The 20,432-nt window shown below is 43.1% G+C and overlaps 1 protein-coding gene across 3 annotated transcripts in view; it reads left to right on the top strand.

Annotated features, from left to right (window-relative positions):
* dnah5 (dynein, axonemal, heavy chain 5) overlaps window positions 1–20,432 on the top strand; it is a gene marked incomplete at both ends in the record, with an annotated part of 87,705 nt that overhangs the window by 35,993 nt on the left and 31,280 nt on the right. For all 3 annotated transcript variants that reach the window (XM_080858564.1, XM_080858563.1, XM_080858562.1), the window contains 12 exons: window positions 412–554; window positions 961–1,095; window positions 1,768–1,890; window positions 2,552–2,765; window positions 4,171–4,394; window positions 5,897–6,095; window positions 7,573–7,745; window positions 8,731–8,861; window positions 10,504–10,657; window positions 13,603–13,870; window positions 16,523–16,754; window positions 20,334–20,432. The exon at window positions 20,334–20,432 is cut by the window's right edge and continues 16 nt beyond it. In XM_080858564.1, the coding sequence (XP_080714690.1) occupies window positions 412–554; window positions 961–1,095; window positions 1,768–1,890; window positions 2,552–2,765; window positions 4,171–4,394; window positions 5,897–6,095; window positions 7,573–7,745; window positions 8,731–8,861; window positions 10,504–10,657; window positions 13,603–13,870; window positions 16,523–16,754; window positions 20,334–20,432 (2,095 nt within the window). The remainder of the gene's footprint in view (window positions 1–411; window positions 555–960; window positions 1,096–1,767; window positions 1,891–2,551; window positions 2,766–4,170; window positions 4,395–5,896; window positions 6,096–7,572; window positions 7,746–8,730; window positions 8,862–10,503; window positions 10,658–13,602; window positions 13,871–16,522; window positions 16,755–20,333) is intronic.

Below are 20,432 nucleotides of genomic sequence, written 5' to 3'. Positions count from 1 at the left end.
AATCCGTGATAATGAGGGTGCATCAAATGAGTAGTATAAGCAGACATGATAAGAATGCCAATGTCCTTTTTTATATGCATGTCCGAACCTTTTCTGATATGTGACTGCAATATAATTGTTTTTACTCATACTGTTTTCTACTTTTTTTATATATATACATATGTGTGTTTGTGTTTAAATATTACTATTTACAATAGATAAGAATATATAAAAAATATATATTAAAAAATAATTATCTGTATAATTTTCTATATATTATCCTCATCATGCATGTTAGTTCATTTTATTCTTTATTTTGTATTCTTATGTGTTGTCTGTGGTTGTGTGTGTGGTTGTGTGTGTGTGTGTGTGTGTGTGTGTGTGTGTGTGTGTGTGTGTGTGTGTGTGTGTGTGTGTGTGGTCTGAACTCAGGTCAGTGGGTGCACTGGAACACATGTGTGGAGGAGTACATCTACCCTATCGACAGCACGCCAGAATACGGCTCCATCTTGGTGCCCAACGTGGACAATATTCGCACAGACTTCCTTATCAAGACCATTGCCAAACAGGGCAAAGTGAGTACCAGCTGCCTATATGTTAATGAAGTACTTGGTGAAGCAGTAAGGGGTCTTTCACCTCATAGGAACACAGCCATCAGTGCCAATAATAACAAACTCACACACTCGCTTTCCTGAACATGACCCGATTTGACACACTCTGGTTTTAAATAGCATCTGCAGTATTACTAAAGAATAATGCCAATACGGTCAATATATACAGTCATATAGTCTTGTCTTAGACATCAACAGTTCCAACACACAGTTGAAAATAAACAGAGTAAGTGGAGCTGTTCTGACGATGTCTTAAAGTAAAAGTAGTGTTTACAAGATTAAGCTAGGACTGGTGTCACCATCAGCTGGTGTAGTTCAGGTCCCTGGCTGATTGGCTGGCTGCCCCGCCCCTGCGTTTCCCTTTCCCCAGGCTGTACTTCTTATTGGTGAGCAGGGCACCGCCAAGACGGTCATCATCAAAGCGTACATGTCCAAGTACGACCCCGAGACACACACGGCTAAAAGTGTCAACTTCTCCTCAGCTACCACCCCACTTATGTTCCAGGTAAACACCAAAGTGCCTCTCTATTTCTCTCTCTCTCTCCCCCCTATCTCTGAGGTTCTTTGTAAAAGTGCATCTTTGCCGTGATGAACTAGAACGACTATCATTAGGTATTGAATGGAAATCAAATGGTTTTGAGATTGGTAAAATGGCTTTTCTTTTTTATTCTGTTTTAACAAGAGTATAAAATCCACCTCAGTGACATGTGGGGAGTCCATGCGCCTAATAGTGAACTGACATTTCCACCTTTTCTTGCTGGGTTGTATTCCTGTGTCCAGAACAGTATGTTAACATGTTGACAGCCGTGGTATCACCGTGTGCTGTGTATGCGCCTTTATGAGAATGAGTTATCGCATGGACTTACATGCACACTCACCACCACCCCACTCACAAACAATTATGCGTATGCACACACACACACAGACACACACACACGCACACATACACACACACACACACACACACACACACACACACACACACACACACACACACACACACACACACACACGCAAACACACACATGTCCACACAAGAAAACAGAAAGAGAGAGAGAGACATACACAGACACAGTAACAGACATCCGCACACACACACACACACACACACACACCCTACACTTAAGATGAGCCATAAACACATCCTGCTGTGACGCTGACCTTTGTGTGATTGTAGAGGACTTTGGAGAGCTATGTGGATAAGCGGATGGGCACCACTTACGGGCCTCCAGCAGGGAAGAAGATGTCCATTTTTGTGGATGACATCAACATGCCTGTCATCAATGAGTGGGGGGATCAGGTGAATGCACAACACACACACACATACACACACACACACACTCCCACTCCCACAGACACACATGAGACAGACATGCTCCTCACATTACACTTGCAACAACATATGCAACATTTTCTGTTATGTAACACACACAGTATACATATCAAGAGGGTGCTCATATGAGACACTCCCACCATCACAAAGCTAAACAGAACAGAACAACTCTATCATAACATGTTCAAAATGTATCTCGTTTTCATACCAGTCAATACCAGAAAAAGGAATTATAAAGCAACAAAATGTTGCTTCAACAGTTGGATTCTGAAGAAGATCCAACAACCTGTCATGTCAAACCAGTCCTGTCAAACTGATGGTATTTGATCCATTATTAAAGACAGACCGCCACACATGTGGGTTGGGAGTAGTGTTTGATGGCTGGCTTTGATGCAGCATGTTAAAGAAACATGAGAATGTATCACACACTACGGTTTCCTCTCTCTTTTATGGTGTCCTCTTTTTCAAAGAGTTTCCCGTGTGGTCTCCATGGAGATAAAGTTCCTGCAAAGTATTGTTATGATGACACCCATTAATACAACTTTACTTTGTGACAGCTTTATTTTAAACAGAATCTCTCTCATATGTGTGTGTGTGTTTGTGTGTTTGCCAATGCTATCAACCACAGGTCACCAATGAGATTGTGCGTCAGCTGATGGAGCAGAACGGCTTTTACAACCTGGAGAAGCCGGGCGAGTTCACCAACATCGTGGACATCCAGTTCCTGGCGGCCATGATCCACCCTGGAGGTGGCCGCAATGACGTCCCGCAGCGCCTTAAGAGGCAGTTCTCCATCTTCAACTGCACCCTGCCCTCCAACACCTCCATCGACAAGATCTTCGGTCAGTCAGTGTCCCATATTCTGTGGTTTTGTTGACTTCCTGATTAACCATAGGAAGACCGACACACACACACACACACACACACACACACACACACACACAAGTGCAGCCAACCAGGCTATTTCACAGTATTTACAGCAGATGTCTTAACCTGACCTCTTAAGGTTCCACTGCTCCCAGACATGACATGATGTGTGCAAATAGTGTTCATTTACTTGGTTTACTTGGTGGCAATTGTGACGCTAAGCAATAGTCAGAGATATATGCTATGAGGGGTCCAGAAATATATTCTTTTAGGTGTCAAATTCAAAGACTTTGTGATAGTAATTGAATCTTATAATTTAAAGTTTCAAAAGACAGATCTCTAAACTGTATGCTAATTACCTTTGACTTGACCATTGCTTCATGCTCCTTTGTTTGAGAATGGTTGGAAAGATAATTGGAGCAGCTGTGGAGTCTTTTGGCATTTTATCTAGGAAAGTGTGAAAGCCTTGGATAAGTATGTTAGAGCAGATTGTGTTATTAGCCAGTACCTGATGTGACTTTAGCGTGAGATAATAGTATTACCTTGGTAGCCATCTGACACGATGTCGTCTTACCCGCGCCCCAAGTCTAAGTCATTACTATGGATTTAAGTCTCTTATCGTTACACAGCCTCAGGTCTGTGTTAGTCTTTACACACCACTGCTGCTTGTTCTCTCTCTCCTCTCTTCATCTCTCACATTGAACATGTGTCTTTGTGTGTCTTTTTCAATCTGAATCTCTGTGATTCTTAGTCTCTCTCCCTGAGCCCATCTCTTTGTGTGACTCTCATTCTTCTATCTCTAAACCTACCCCATTATATGTGCCTCTCTCTCTCTCTCTCTCTCTCTCTCTCTCTCTCCTTCTCTCTGAACATGTCCCTTTGGTCTCTCAATTTTAAGTTCTCTCTTTCTTATCTTGTTCTGAATAGATAAAATATGTATGAATGTGTAAATAGGTGTGTTTGCATGTGTGTCTGTGAGTGTGTGTGTGTGTTTTTGTGTTTGTGTGTGTGTGTTTGTGTAGGTGTGTCTGCATGTGTATGTGTTTGTGCCATGTTCTGCTCGTGTTCTCTTCTTGAGTCGACTTTAATTCAATTTAATACAGTGAGCTTTATTGGCAGTTTTGTATAATTTAGCATAATTCTTTGGAGTTTTGTATAATTTTGTATAAATAGATTATAAATAGAGTGTAACATAGTAAACATATGATGCATGCATGTGACAAGAGCAGGAAAATGTGTGTGTGAGTGAGTAAATGTGTGAATGTATGTGTGTGAGTGTATATGTGTGTGTGTGTGTGTGTGTGTGTGTGTGCATGTGTGTCTTTTCCCTATTCCCATCTAACCCTCTACCTGCCCCCACTGTGCCCCCCACCTCGACAGGTGTGATTGGCTTGGGCCACTACTGCTCTGGCCGGGGCTTCGTAAGGGATGTGTGTGAGATGGTGGAGCACCTGGTGCCACTGACGCGCCGCCTCTGGCAGCAGACCAAGCTGAAGATGCTGCCCACGCCTGCCAACTTCCACTACATCTTCAACCTCAGGGACCTGTCGCGCATCTGGCAGGGGATGCTCAACACCACCACCGAGGTCATCAACACCCCAGAGGTATGTGTGTGTGTGTGTGTGTGTGTGTGTGTGTGTGTGTGTGTGTGTGTGTGTGTGTGTGTGTGTCTGTGTCTGTGTCTGTGTCTGTGTCTGTGTCTGTGTCTGTGTCTGTGTCTGTGTGCGTGTGGAGAGGAGGATCCCTGTGTATCTGTGTCTGTATCTGTGGTGTAGTATCTGTAATATGTGTACATTCCTGGTAAGCCCAAGTCTTTGCAATTGCCAAGCAGAGAGAGACTGGACAGCTGGGCTGAAAACAGGCACATTGTCATCCTGGGCATATTTTCAGTAATGAACAGTGACATTAATTAGCCTCGCTAAAGGCAGTGAAGCACACACACACACACACACACACACACACACACACACACACACACACACACACACACACACACACACACACACACACACATGCAGCATGAATGAATGTAGCAAGCAGCTCCACAGTGAAAAGGGAGACGCAGCTGACAGCGAGTGTCCACGGCCCTTTGATGCTTATACAAACCAAGAACAAGGACAAACAGAAGCCCTGCTGTAGGCTGCACACTTTCAGGGACATAGTGATGGCACATAACTGCCCATCCTGGGGTGGATCTAATTCTTTCAATTCAATTCACAGATACAGCGCCATTAACAACAGACATTGCACTTTACAGAGCCCAAGGCCTTTTGTAAACCAGAAAATTATGACTTTCAGGGGGGATGGATATGTTTGCAAGGCATTGTATAATTAAATACAATTCAATGTTATCAATTTCTAAAGCGCTGTTAATCATGATAGACATTGTTTCAAAGCGCTACAGAGCCAAGGGCCTAAACCCGCTAGATCAAGCACAAGCACAAGCACAAGGAGACAGTGGAGGAAACTTCTGCCCTAGATCTATTCCAGTGTTCAGTTCCTGTCAGGTCAGGTGGCACATGGGTTACCATGGCAGTGTGAACATGCTGTACAGAGAGGAATATATAAACTCCAACAGTGAACAGGAGGGCAGATCCTGGTGGCTGTCACCTAATCCCTTTGTAAACACTGTGGACGCCCCTCACATCAAAGCCAAGAGAGAGTCCTTTGTGTGTGTGTGTGTGTGTGTGTGTGTGTGTGTGTGTGTGTGTGTGTGTGTGTGTGTGTGTGTGTGTGTGTGTGTGTGTGTGTTTGTGTGTGTGTGTGTGTCTTTTTGTGTGGTGTGGTGTTGAACTAGTGCTCCCAAGGACTCCACTCAGCCTTGAGTCAATAGTAGGTCGCTGTCTGATCCAGAACATGACTGCATGATGGAGACCCAGGCACCTGTGTGTGTGTGTGGGAGGTTATGCATCCTGAGTGATCAGTAGGTCACTGTGTGATCTAGAACCCGATTGCATCTCTCTGTGCCTGTGCGAGTGCATGTGTGTGTGTGTGTGTGTGTGTGTGTGTGTGTGTGTGTGTGTGTGTGTGTGTGTGTGTGTGTGTGTCTTTGTGTGTCTTTGTGTGTTCATATGTGTATGCGTGTGTGTGTTTGTGTGCATGCCAGGTACTTCTGCGGCTGTGGAAGCACGAGTGTAAGCGTGTTATTGCCGACCGCTTCACGTCGCCCGATGATGTGACGTGGTTTGATGACATGCTGGCACAGCTCGTGGAGGAGGGGCTCGGGGAGGCGGAGCGAGCTTGTGTGGACTGCGGGGTCGACGCCTACTTCGTGGACTTCCTCAGAGATGCTCCTGAAGCTACAGGTAAACACAGAGGTAAAGAGGTCACACAGAGGATATGAAGTCAGGTGTGGGAGACTAGGAGAACACTGGCTTAAAATATCCAATACAGCTTGTGCTTTGTACCTTCTTGGGTAACTACTTACATTACCCACAACCATTTATTACTATTAATTTCCACATGTATTCATATGAATACATATGAATAAATTGGTGCATCATTTTGAACTGTTTATACACCATAAGTCAGCATCCATGCGACATGTGAACATTTTGAAATGCAGCATTTTAATCTTTCTGAAAAGGGAATTAATGGTACCAATACTTTGGTTACTACACTGAAAATAGAATTGAAATGTTTTTGGTCTTGGTTACAGACTTTCATTTAGGATAGTTGTAGAGCTAATATAACTTATATATAAACGGATATTATTGTTGATGTTATGGTTGCCAAGTACTGATGTAGACCATATGCTCTCCTAATGATCAGATAAAATAAATAAACACTTGAATCAGAAAGTTATGAAATCAGAAACATTTCCCTTGCCTGTGGTATAACATTGGTTTGATGTTAAGCCCAGGCTTCCAGTGAAGTTTCTTCCAGCTGTAAGCCCATATTTATTAATCACTAGGATTCCTCCATGCGGGCCCTGAGGGGGATCCTAGCGGCACATGTTCCTCATTTCCCATCTTCCTAATCCATCAGTGCTGTTCATACCTGACAGAGCTAATCAGTGCCAGCTCTGATTACCTGATTAGCTGACACACCTGATTGAGCTAATGAAGGGGGAGTGTAATGAAAGAGCGTGTGGGGGGGGGGGGGGGGGGGGGGGGATGTTCTGCATTTGTTGCAGGAACAGTAGACTTCCTGGCTGGTCCGAGCGAGATATTTGCTCTCATTTGTAGGCCTAGGGAGGAGAAGCTGCCTCAAAAACATGCAAGGAAATATGGCTGGCATCTAAGTGTATTCTCACTGTACTCATTCACTCCTGCTTCGACACTTACTGTACGGTGTCAAGTTTGTGGCTGGTTAGGCTGTGATGATTAATGATGTTGTTGTAGGGTTGTCATGGCCTGGAAGGGCCTACCACTGTAAGGTCAGGTCTCACTATATATTAGTCAGTGGGTGGCTACAGCTGAAAAACATTGCTTAGTATTTAGCCTTTACTTGACTTGAATGGTAAATAAGCTAATGAAATGATTCCAGCTAAGAAAGACATGTTATAGCACCATCATCAAGCAAATAATTTCTTGTTAGACTGTAGGCATCAGGACTAGCCTTAAGCTTATACAGAGAGTCACTAATGGAGTCCAGAAAGCTGGTGCTCTTTCAGATGCCTCTATGGTTCCGTTTTGTTCTTGTAGCTGTGTGTGTGTGTGTGTGTGTGTGTGTGTGTGTGTGTGTGTGTGTGTTTCACCTCATCTACACAAACAGCTTCCACAACAAAAACACACAAACACACAAACTGTTACACACCTTGTCCTCCTGTCCTCTTGTCAGGAGAGGAGCCGGAGGACGCAGACTTTGACATGCCAAAGGTGTATGAGCCCATCGTTTCCTTCGAGAGCCTGATGGAGCGGCTTAACATGTTCCTGCTGCAGTACAACGAGACCATCCGCGGAGCCGGCATGGACATGGTGTTCTTCAGAGACGCCATGACCCACCTCATCAAGGTACACACTCGTTAACACGTCACACAGGGGAAAGGGACTCGTAGCCCAGCTACAGGGCATTCAGTCACAGGCACCGGTAACTACAAGTTGGGATAAGGACATTTAATCAGATGTCAAGACTATCATTTTTTTTCATATACTGTAGCTCTGTCGTCCATGGTTACGTAACCAAGCAATTTTTTTTTTAATGTAAAGAATGTTCCTACCCACGAAATAGATGGAACCAAACATCCACATATTACACTCTGTGTGTGTGTAATATGTGGATGTTTCCGTCTATTCCATGGGTAGGAACATTCTTTACATTTCAAAAAAGGTTGCTATGTGATTAACACACACAACTGGAAGTGATTACCAATGGCAGACGAATGGCACAGTAGAAGGCTGGTGTTGACATGCTCTTAGGGGCTGATCGGATGTTCGTGTCTCCCACTAATTATGTCAGAGATGAGCTCTAACCCCCACTTTCTGAGGAAGCATACTTAAAAAAAAGTGATCAAATGCCAAACAGCATATTTTCAGGGACTCCCAGACTGCTGAGAAGAGCAGCAGGAGGTTCCAGAAGCTTCCACTTCCTGTGGTGCTGGCCATGTCTCATGGCTGTATTTAATAATTCAACATGGACTGCTATGTATAAAGAGGGCCTTCCTTTTCTAAGCTTTACGTAACTGAGCAACCTTATCTGAAATATAAAGAATGTTTCTACCTACGGTGTCCTAATAGGTTCTTCCTTGTTGCACAGAGGGAAACACTCATGTTACAATGTGTGTGTTTGTGTGTGAGGGTCAGTGTCTACACCACATGTTAGTGTTGTAATACATATATCTATATTGAGTTATCGTCATTAAGATAAGTGTAATTATATGATATTAAGATCTGTTTCTCCTGTGTTCATAATGGACCTTGTCTTATTGTTAATTTGCATACTTGTTTTCTATGCTTGACGGATAAATGATTCTAAGTGTGTGCGTGCTTGTCTTCACAGGTGTCTCGGATAGTCCGCACCCCGCGAGGCAATGCTCTGCTGGTTGGTGTTGGGGGGTCTGGGAAGCAGAGTCTTACCCGACTGGCATCCTTCATGGCCGGATACAAAACCTTTCAGATTACCCTTTCACGGTCAGTGAGATGTTCCCTCTCCCTCCCTCTCACTCTCTCTCTCTCTCTCTCTCTCTCTCTCTCTCTCTTTGAGTCCTAGTGTCTGTGTATATGTGAAAGACAGTGAGAGGGAGTATGTTTGTGTGTCTGTGTCAGAAAGTCATTAGTTTGAAATAATTAGCTGGAGACGTTGTTTGAAAGTGCTTATGTTTTATGATGTCAGGAAGGGGGGATTCCTTTAGTCGCTGCTTTGTTCCAGTCTGTTTGGCTCCTTTCTGCATATTAAATTCATTTGGATCCCAGCGGCACATATAAAAGCTTTAGAAAGGAGAAGAGAATCTTTTTTCCATTTTGATTGTGCTAACTAAACTGTGCTACCTAACTATCCCTTTGTGTTAGTGAGCAGTGAACAATGTTCCAGGTCATGTCATGGTGTCACATTCTAGAAGCTGTGCTGGAACAGAGATGAAGGGTATTATATTATTCCATTCATATCTAGGTCGTCCATTCCACTTCCTCATTATGCCCCATTAATGGGACGATAGCACATCCCATTTCAGAGCAAAGAGACCTGCACAGTCCATGTGGTCGGCTCCAGTGGATCAGAGCCAGACTGCAGCCGACTCGGGAGCGGATCTGGACCAAATACAGGTCCAGTGTGGCTCTGATCCGTTCTTGTCTCACCTACCAGTAGACTGGTTGAGGCCATCTGCCCACACTAGCCCAAGAACATATTATTAAACATATTTTATACTAAAAACAAAAAAACGGCAGGTTTGCATTGTAGTGTGGACAGGGAAAACCTGAGAGTTTCAAAAACAATGACGTATTATTGCCGTTACGCTGGTGAAACTTTGTGCCGGAGACACCTAAACAAACATAGAGGAACAATAACAACAAACACTTGTGAGGTGTAACATAAAACATTACATTCAATCTGCATTTTCAGACTTACCTGGTAGAAATGTGGATGTAGCCCTAGTCTGAGGATACGTGACAATACTCTTCAAACACGGCAGCATGGGAGTTCAGTCTCAATGGAGGCTACCAATCTCTGTCTGACTGTCTTTATCTCCCTCTTTGTCTTTGTCTATCTCTCTCTGCTCACTCAAATAGACACCCCAACCCCCCCCCCCCCGCCCCACACACACAAACACAAAGAACATCCCCACAAATCGTGCACACAGGGAGAAGCAGTCAGTTGTGAACTATTCTTAGCTGCTGAACCACACATTAGCATAATGTTGTGATTATGCTGGTGATTGAGGCAATGCATGCACTGTGCTTGCAAAATCTTTGTACACAGTAGCGCTGCTTACTTGTTCATGCTGTGGCATAATTAATCCTCTTTTATTTTTATTTAGGGTATTCTGTGCCAGAAAAAGTGTTTACATCATTTAATCTTATAAATTGTGCAGTGCAATAATCATTAGTTCATTTGAAGCTGCCTGCCTAATGAATATGAATGTTATTGGAAATGCAAGTATAAACCCTGTATCTGCCTGTGTTCACTTTTGGAGACTCAGGTCTTACGTTCTCTTCAGTTCACAGTAATACCACCTTACTAATGGAAGGTTTCAAATTGTATGGACGCTGAATTTAATGTAATGCAATTAAGATGAGCTGATTTAGAAAATGTCTGCCCGTTTGCTCTCCTGCACAGGTCCTACAACACAGCTAACCTGATGGACGACCTGAAGGGGCTTTACCGCACAGCAGGCCAGCAGGGCAGGGGCATCAGCTTCATCTTCACCGACAACGAGATCAAAGACGAGTCCTTCCTGGAGTACATGAACAATGTCCTATCATCGGGAGAGGTTGGCCAATCACTGCACACTGTCCAACCTCAACCTAAAACCCCTCTGCACGACACACACACAAACGCACATACACCTATTCTGCTCATCTCACCAAAATCCTGGCAGTGAGGCCCAGATCACCACACCAGCTCCAGCTTGTTACTGTTGTACAAAAGATGTAAAAAAAAAAAAGGGGGAAAACCATGGTTCATCCAGACTCACCCTTTTGCTTTGTCCCTAAAGTATGTTGAAACTGGTCTGTAAAAAAAATGCTGCAGGGTGGAGTGCTCTAACAAGTATTAGAGTTGTAGAGTTTGTAAGTGTTACACAAGTGTTCAACACACTAAAGAAGAATTTATAGTCCTGGTGACAAGTGCCACTTGACAGAAATGAAGAGTGTCTGGTGATGCTGCAGCACCTGTGGGTTCTCATAGTCTGTCACTGATGAAACACTGGCTCAGAAAAGAACCTGAGATTTCTATAGCAACTCAGCTACTTAGCTAACTAACATTAGTTAACTAGGTTGAGTCGTACTGACCATGGAAGACAGGCACATTTCCTGAAAGGCACACTTTGTGTCTTTAAACTTTGTGATCCTGTCATTAACAGCACATTAACAGTTCAAATTTGAACTTTATTAATGGCACTGCTAGCTACATAGGATGCTAAAAACATTAATACGGTGGCTGTATCCATATCAACAATGCAAAATGTTCATCAAACTTCTTCTCCTCCAATCAGAGAGAGCAACAAAAAACCTGCGTGAGCGACAAACATGCCCGCACTTTGAAAATGTCTGGTGTACGTGACAAGGTCTTCGATGCTCGAGCAGACACAAATTTGTCTCTTTTCCATAATTTTTTGGTGAGCGACAAATCCTGGACAATAAATTGGTCTTTAGCCGTAGCCGTAAAAATCCAAAAGTCTGATCTTCCTCTGACCATAACAAATAGTGTTCTTTGCTCTAAATGCAATTACCAAGTTGAGAGAAGGCGATACAGAATATCACAGAGACAGATGGTAAGTCACAGAGTGGAATCCAAATCTCCAGTCCCCCTCTGTCAGAGCGCAGATAACAGAACTGGCTGTTGGGTGGGGTGGGGGGTGAGGGGGGCCCCATGGGACTCTCTGTCTCAGCACTCTCCTCACACAGCTCCCCTGGAGAGGCCTGGTGTCTCTGCTGAACTGCATTGAAATTCAGTGCGTGGGTTCCTGCGGTGTGAAGCAGGTGTGACCAATCTGGAAGTCTTAACCGCAAAGGGCATTGGAGCTGCATGCTTGCATTCCCGCTGAGCTTAGACTCCTGCTCCAGTCATAAATCACCGCTCACATAATGGATTACTTTTACACTTACTTTAATTAATTTGGATGGTAGTTTTATCCAAAACAACATTCTTAGAACTATTTAAAGATACAAGCAAATGGCACATCAAAGTAAAACATAGAAAAGTAGTGTCAAAAGTGGCATCGAGTGTCAGATGGTTGTGGTGAGACAGAATGAGCAACAGAATGAGACACGTAAGATGAGTTGTATCAGTTCTACTGCTTTATCTGCTCAGCTGGAGGAGAAGTCCGGCACCCTCAGGGGCACTGTGTGTAATAGATGGAGCTCTCCCGCTGTGCAGAGCCTTAAATGAAGTGGATGAAAGCCTAATTGGGACAGGGAGAGAGGTGCTTTAGAAGAGGTCTGTCAGTTTCTCAGCCTGGGGGAAATAAGAGCTGGAAATAAGAAAAGTGATGTTGGGTGGGCAAGAACAACCTGATACTCTTCTGTTCAGTGTTGACAGCCAGGTCTACTTAGCCTGGTAGCCAGCCTGAACCAAGCTCAGGTGTTACATTACAAGATACTGTAATCAGTTGGGATGTAACACTGGTCTATACCCATTAGAGATACCTCAAACCACCACCCTGCAAACAATCATGAAGGCAACCTCTACAACTTCTGTATGACTAGTGTTAAAATTCTCACCTCGGCATCATATGATGGGGGAAGAGAATGTGGACAATAGGTCTACTTGAGGGGAGTTTGATAGGTATAAAGGTGTAAAGCAGGAAAGGTGTCTGGGGCTCTATTTCAAGGTGTAGGATGGGGGGGTGTAAGGGAGGGCAGGATGGGATCTATCGATATTACAGTTGTGAGTGACAGGCAGGAGGGTCTAGCTGACCATGGCCATCACAATGCTAATAGGCTCTGCTTCGATCAACTTGTCGTGGCTGAGACAAAAGAGATAACTTGTGTGTCTGAGACTAAAGGTAGGGATCAATTGATATGGCCTGGCATGTGAAGCCGAACATATGTAAGAGAAGTCTTAAAACTTGTCTATGCAGAGTCAGTAGGTAAGAGAAGTCTTAAGATCTCACACCGTTTTGAAGTGAGAGTTATGTTTGTGATAAGTGACAAGCTGTGCAGTTGCGTGATGAAATGTGAAGTATTGCACCTCACGACACCTCTTGTTTCTGCCCTGAGGTATGTTGTATTCCCAGTCCTGGTTTACCAGCAGGCCATTTCATCATCCAGGGATTTCACACTCTTAGTCCATTTCTTCCCTCAGGCCTTCTGCAGTGACAAACAACCCTGCTTGTCTCTCCACTCATTTGTGAAGCGATTAAATTAATTGCCATTGCACAAACTATTAACACAAAACACTGTTTACATGCCTGAGCGCAATAAATAATTGATAAGTAATCTTTACTTTTGTATTGTTATGCATATTGCATTGTGTGCTGTATTAATTCACTCTGAAATGTCAGTATGATCGAACTAATTGAGTTATATATTCGGTATTAATAATTTATGGATGCATCTACTAAATGTCAATAAGAGCTTGATGATGTATGTATGAGCCTGCTCAATACGACCTAATCTAGTTTTTCAATGCTTACCTACATGTAAATTATATAACCTTTTTTAACACTCTTGTAATGTTTCTGGCTGATGATTTGCTCCCTGTGAACTCACTCAGGTGTCAAACCTGTTTGCTCGGGATGAGATCGACGAAATCCTCAGTGACCTCATTCCAGTCATGAAGCGGGAGTTTCCACGGCGACCACCAACCAATGAGAATCTTCACGAGTACTTCATGGGCCGGGTGCGCCAGAACCTGCACGTTGTTCTCTGCTTCTCGCCGGTGGGGGAGAAATTCCGTACGAGAGCGCTGAAGTTCCCCGCCCTCATCTCCGGCTGCACTATGGACTGGTTCAGCCGCTGGCCCAAAGACGCCCTGGTGGCAGGTAGGTTGGGCTAAGAGCAGGAATTTTATTGGTGCCACAGACAGGGCAAAGATCTCACTGTCCAATCAGGACACTGATATGGTTTTCACTTCTGACTTCTGACCATCTGAACTGACCACTGGTCTGTGTGATGTACCATGATGGCACCTGGGTTTGGCTTTGCCGTGAAACACAGGTCTCAGTCAATCCTGTTATTTGCAAAATCTCCTGTTCTGCCTAGTTTGACCAATCTCAAAATCTACAAGTGCATTTTTAAGTGTGATCAACAGAAAAGTGAAAAGTTCACACGTTCCCTCAATTTCAAACGTCCAAGAAGTGTTACACACTCATCTGTTCAGGGGTACTGCAGCCAGGCTATACACACGGATGACCCAGATGGAATAAGATTTAAATTCTGGAGAATTTGGTAGCAAAACACTACCAGCCAAGGGTTCTCTTCAACATAAGCTCCTTAACACTCTAAGGTCCAAGGCCTTTTAGACTTTTCTAAGTTGTCTGACATGCCTTGATGTTTTTGTACATTTCGCTTAACTAAAAACATTGATGCACAAATGGAATATATGATTCTATTCTAGAAGACCCCAGCAATAATATTAGAAAAGGGTTCAATGTTCCGTGGTTGTTCTTTTTATGTCTCTAAGAAAAAAAAAAATATCCCGGACGAGGGATATAGACCTTTTAGTGTTAATCAACCCCACCGACAGAGACAGCAGTAAGATATCCTCACTGAGCTGTAATAGTTTTCTTATTTTCTTTGTTAATAAGATATTCGCCATCGGAGCTTATGGTGGTGCCCTTGTAGCTTCTCCAGTGCACACTGCTGCCTTAAATAACTTTGACTCTACACCTCTCTCACTTAAGCAAAGTTTTCTTAGATTTAAAAGATTCCACATACCCACCTGGCACTATTCCTCCTCGGGTACTAAAAGAAGTGTTTGACAGGGTATGTCCCTCCATTCTGTGAATTATGAATAACTCTCTTATTTCCGGCCAAGTACTCACATTTCTTATACATGCAGTTGCGCAACAAGTCATCAAACGCCCAATCTTCACCGCACCGATCTGAATAACTACAGACCTATTTCCATTCTAGCATTCCTTTCCCTGATACTTGAAAAAGCTGTCTTCCAGCAACTCCTGTCCTTTTTAACTGAAAACAGTCTGTTTTCTGTGAAAAGCACAGCACTGAGTCTGAATTAATCAAACTGACAAATGTCTTGCTGCTGCCTGTAGATGCTTTAGACTGTGCAATACTAATGGTGTTAGATCTTACACACTGTAGGCCACCACATTCTTCTAGTGCCTGGAGCATTAGGTGGGCATTTCAGGTACAACACTCCAGTGGTTGCCTCTTTCCTAGAAAGGAGAACATTTTCAGTTAATTTTAGCGAATCGTTGTCTGTCTCAGGGTTTGTATGGTGTACCTCAAGGATCTGTGTTTAGCTGTATTTTATTTTTCATTATATGCTTGGAGTGCTGAAACGCATTTTTGACTGCCTAGCCAGGACATTGCACTGGCAGGAAAAAAGTAATTATACTTATATAAAATAGGTTTGTGTAGGAAAGCTAAGATGATAAACTTTAGAGTATAAACTGTCTAAACCAGTCCAACATCATGTTTAAATAAGGGATAGTAACTTAAACAGGAAAGAGTAACTGAACTGTAGAGTAACAAGTTAGGTGGCAGGATTTAAAGGACACTTCCTGCAGGTGTTAAGAGCACGTTATCCACCACCATCCAACACCAAAGTTCTCTCCAAACGCCCATAGGAGAGTCAAATTTGGTCATGTGACACTTTATCATACAGGCTGATTGGGTGAGACAGGGACCAAGCCAGGGGTGTAGACATCCTGTATTCATATTCACCCATTCACTCAGGTTCAGGCTAACTGATTAATCGCATCTCTTCTGGCACGTTACTAAACCGGATGGACAACCATACTCACCAAGTTTGTTGTCGCTGGACTGTTTGTTTTGTGATGTGTTAGTAAAGTGCTCGTGTGGGCTTGTGCACTTTACTGAGTAGAGACCCAACAGAGAGCGAGGAGAAGGCAGAACTCAGGCCCTCTGCTCTGCACACTGTGTGTGTGTGTGTGTGTGTGTGTGTGTGTGTGTGTGTGTAAATTAAATGTTCTTTCTTTCCGCTGGCCCTCATGGACTATTCATGTCCTAGAGTAATCAAAGACACAATTACTTTTTGCAATCATCGCAGTCACAATAGCAATCAAGAGACCGAAGGAGAGCACATAATTCCCTCTGTCATTATGAGTTCATCTGAGTTGAAAATGAGCTTGAGTGTGTGTGTCTGTGAGTTTGGGTGTCTGTGTGTCTGTGTGTGTCTGTGTGTGAGCGTGTGCAGCATGCATGCGTGCGTGTGTGTCTGTGTGTGAGTGTGTGCCAGGATGTGTGTTGGTCTGTGCGTGAGTGTGTGCATCATGCATGTGTGTGTGTGTGTGTGTCTGTGTGTGTGTGTGTGTTTCTGTGTCTGTGTCTGTTATGAGTGTATTTATTATGTGTGTATGCATGCTCCCATGTTTACATTTTGTATGTGTGTTTGTCTGTGTGTATATAACGTGCTCATATGTGCATCGGCATCCCCTATACAGTATGTATATCCTAATGTGACCTTGACTCTTCGTCTTCCCCCCTAGTGTCTGAGCACTTCCTGTCCAGCTACGAGGTGGACTGCTCGGGCCAGGTGAAGGCGGAGGTGGTGCAGTGCATGGGCTCGTTCCAGGACGGTGTGGCTGAGCGCTGCGTCGAGTACTTCCAGCGCTACCGCCGCTCCACCCACGTCACGCCCAAGTCCTACCTGTCCTTCATCCAGGGCTACAAGGGCATCTACCACGAGAAACACACCGAGGTCCAGACACTCGCCAACAGGTACCACCAGCACCTCCGCCACAGTGCTATAAACTATATATAACTGCACAGCATATTAATCCCCTATTGGCATCATATCCATATTCTTCTTGACTTAAAGGTACAGTTAGTGATTCTAATCATGCAAATTGCTCCTCGCTGTCCTTTTTACAAAGGAATATGATTGGCTGTTCAGCTCAAATATCAGCAACCTTTTGCCAGAAGCGTGGACTGTACCTTTCAGAATGAAGTTCTGCGGCTTAATGTGATAACGTTATGTCCACCTGGCATTGGGTGTTATTCTAGTCTAGCATTTAATTTCTCACGTGCAAAATATGTATCGATATTAATCACATTTTTAGGGAAATTAAATGCAAGTGTGGGAGGCTAATTCCAAATGATTCAAATTCACTAAATTCGTTTAGTTGTAAAGTAAGCCAGTGGCTACGGAGTTATACACTCCGTAAATTTGTGAAATCTAATTTCAGAGAAATCAATGCCCCCTAAGTTCATTTCACCGAGTCCACTCATGTTTTAGTTAATCTCATGTACAGTCTCATATTTACTGTGTCTTTCCTCTAGTGGGTTTATGGCATCACAGGAAATCCGATTTCAGACTATTGCATGTTACACATAAGTGGGTCCCATATGAATGACAAGAACCTAAAAGAAGAACCAGAGACATCTGGGAGAATGGGAGATGGGAGTTATTGCAGAGTAAAAAATAAATGGTAAATGGGATGCATGGAAGTGTTTTATTCGTAGCACCTTCTAGTTGTTTGGGAAATTACCCGTGTTTTTTTTGTTGTTGATGAAATTGGTGATATTACATGTTAAGAGCTTGGTAGTTGTGGGGATATTCTCAGCTTGGCTATGGTATCTGCTAGGTGGCGTCATAGAGATACCATTTTGCCCGTCGCGTGTTGACGTATCGAGTGCTCATTTGTCAACGGAGCATTTAAATTCCGCTACTTCATTGGTCAGAATTGTCTTTGCTGTCCGATTATTTTGCCGGTAGGACCCCGTAAACAAGTAATTACCACTATCGTACAGTAGCTACTTAGCATGCTAATAGCTAAGTGATCAAGCTATTAAGAAAAGTCGTGATTCATTCCCGACACGAAACACTCGTTTTTTTTCTTGTAATCAACGACACAACGATCTAAACTAATCATCCGTCGCAATACAAATTTAACATTTAGACTTACCTTTAACCAAACCTGATTTTGAATACAGCGGTAGGGGTAGTTAATAGCTCACTTGATAAATACATCGGTTGGTAGTTTAAGAAAATGTTACTAACGTGGTTTTACGTGAGTGAATGTAACGCTTGGCCAACTATTACCTCTGAATGTCAAAACACGTTGATATTTATGCCATCAATACTTTCTCCAATATCATTTCATTTAAATTCATTGTCTTAAATAATTAAACTCTCTGTTACACAGTACTGTACAAACGGTTTAGACAACTAAGAATACTTGTTTACAGGTCATTTTTATCGTTTGGCTTACATATTTTTTTTTTAAATGCACATAAACATGGCAGAACTATGACAGTGTACAGGATCTTTTATGTGAGACATGAAGTGTCGGGTGATTGCAAGAAGATAGGTCTTCAGGTGGAGGGTCTCTGTATGCTGAGGATCCCTTACTACACTGTTCTCTTCCTCACCATGGCTTGCTTTAAAAAATCTGCATGCAGAAAAGGAAGGGATAGAATATGTAGTGAAATTCAACATTAGGTTTCTCATTAAGCCACTTTCTCAGTATGGTATTGATATTGTAGTACTATTGTAGTCATAATGTTGGCTTAAGACTTATATAGTATATTTGCTATCAAAAGTCTACTTGCTTGTGTTAAATGCCACTTTTGGAGTTATACATTGTTGTAAAGACAAAGAATTTAACTTTTCTGGCAATATCCGTATTGTCCATTTCCCTCAAAAACATTTTCAGATAAGGGCATTTGAATGTTGATTCTCAAAAACTTTCCTGAGATGAATGATTATCGTAAGAAGCTGCAAAAACAAACAGCTGAAGTTGGTTCATCTGGTATTGAAAACCATCTGTTTAAGCCAAACCCAAACTGTCAAAGCTCAGACCTTACTGTAATCTGCCAAGAGTCAAAGGTGGAAATAAATCAGAAAAATACAGTCACGTTTTTAGGGTTTTAGGATGTAATTCTCAAAAGAAAAAATAGATTTTCCACCATGTTGTGATGACAAAACCATTTTTCAAACGTAGATCCTTAACCTTTACATATAAAATGAGATTGATGGCCATCGGTTGGTCTGAGTGATTTTTTATTCCTGATTAACTTGCATTGGTTTAACGCTCAGTTTTGCCCTGACCAACACAGCAGAAGCATTAACGTTTCCCAACTAATCTTCTAGGTGTATATGTCTATTCCTTCCACCATGCTTTTTCACTTGCCACGCTGAATAGATCTTCTTGCAGTGTTCCTTTCTGATAATATGGGAGTCACCATTCTCTTCATGTATTCCATTAGAATGCAGTCCCTAAAGAGTAGTACAGACAAGAACATTTTATTCCTGCTATGAGACCTGTTTAGTGGGATTTCGTCTTGCAGTCTTCAGGGTGCAGCCATGACTTAGTGTTGTTATCAAACGGATAAAAGAGATGATTGATTATTTGGTATCCCAGTCACTGTGGTGTGCTGAATCAGATCACTCCATAACACCACCAACACCACCTCACTGATCCCCACCCACCTCATGTCTCCAGGGAGGGCAATTAGAGTGTGTGTGCAACAAGGGGGTATGGTGCACCTGCCATCATGATGGACCTTCTGCATGGATGTAGCTGTCACTGATGTATGAGGTCCTCTGGAACTGATCTGGGCTCTGCTCCCCAAAAGCATTGCTCTGCAGTAACTATTGGACTCTCGGCTGTTGGCTATTGTGCATGTATAACCAAGAGATGGTGTTCAGAATGACTCACTATCCTTTAAAGATTACTGCAGCCACCACAAAGCCTTTGGGGAAGGGCAGCCTTGCCCTGCCCCTGACTTTACCCTAACCTGCTCTGCCCTCAGTGCCAGAGGCTCTCTGGAGGGGACTGTATTTCAGTGTCAAAGGTCGTCCTGAATCGCGTTTGCCTGAAAGTGTCATTGAGCAACCACCGTGATAACGGTGGAGAGGGAGTGTTGAAAATTATAGTCTCTCTATCATTTGACTAAGGCTAATGCTTTGGGGAAACACTCTCCTGATCTGTTTCATGTATTGCCTATCTCAGTGCTTTCTCTAATGCTGTAATTATCCAAAGTGACTTACAACTCACTCTTGTTTTACCACATTTGGTCTAAATGTTAAGTGTCACCCTCGCACTGTTTTTGTTCCATTGTTTTCATATGATTGAACAGCTCAAAACTATGAGAACCACCTAAATTCACAGACAAATGTTTACTCAATCTTTTGTAATTTGTTCTTCTCTGGTTCTCTGGCACTTACCATGAAAAGAAACAGATTTACACATTCGCTAAATGATAAAATGTAAATGTAAATGTCCTACTTGTTTACTCACACCTGTTTACTCATACGTGTATAACTGCACTTACACACATGTGTTTCCTGGTCAGGATGAACACAGGACTGCAGAAGCTAAAGGAGGCGTCGGAGTCGGTCGCGGCCCTCAGCAAGGAGCTGGAGGTCAAGGAGAAGGAGCTGCAGATAGCAAA

The sequence above is a fragment of the Sprattus sprattus genome (assembly GCF_963457725.1).
Source record: "Sprattus sprattus genome assembly, chromosome: 19".
Taxonomy (NCBI): Eukaryota; Metazoa; Chordata; class Actinopteri; order Clupeiformes; family Clupeidae; genus Sprattus; species Sprattus sprattus.
This window is presented reverse-complemented; position numbering and strand designations above follow the sequence as displayed.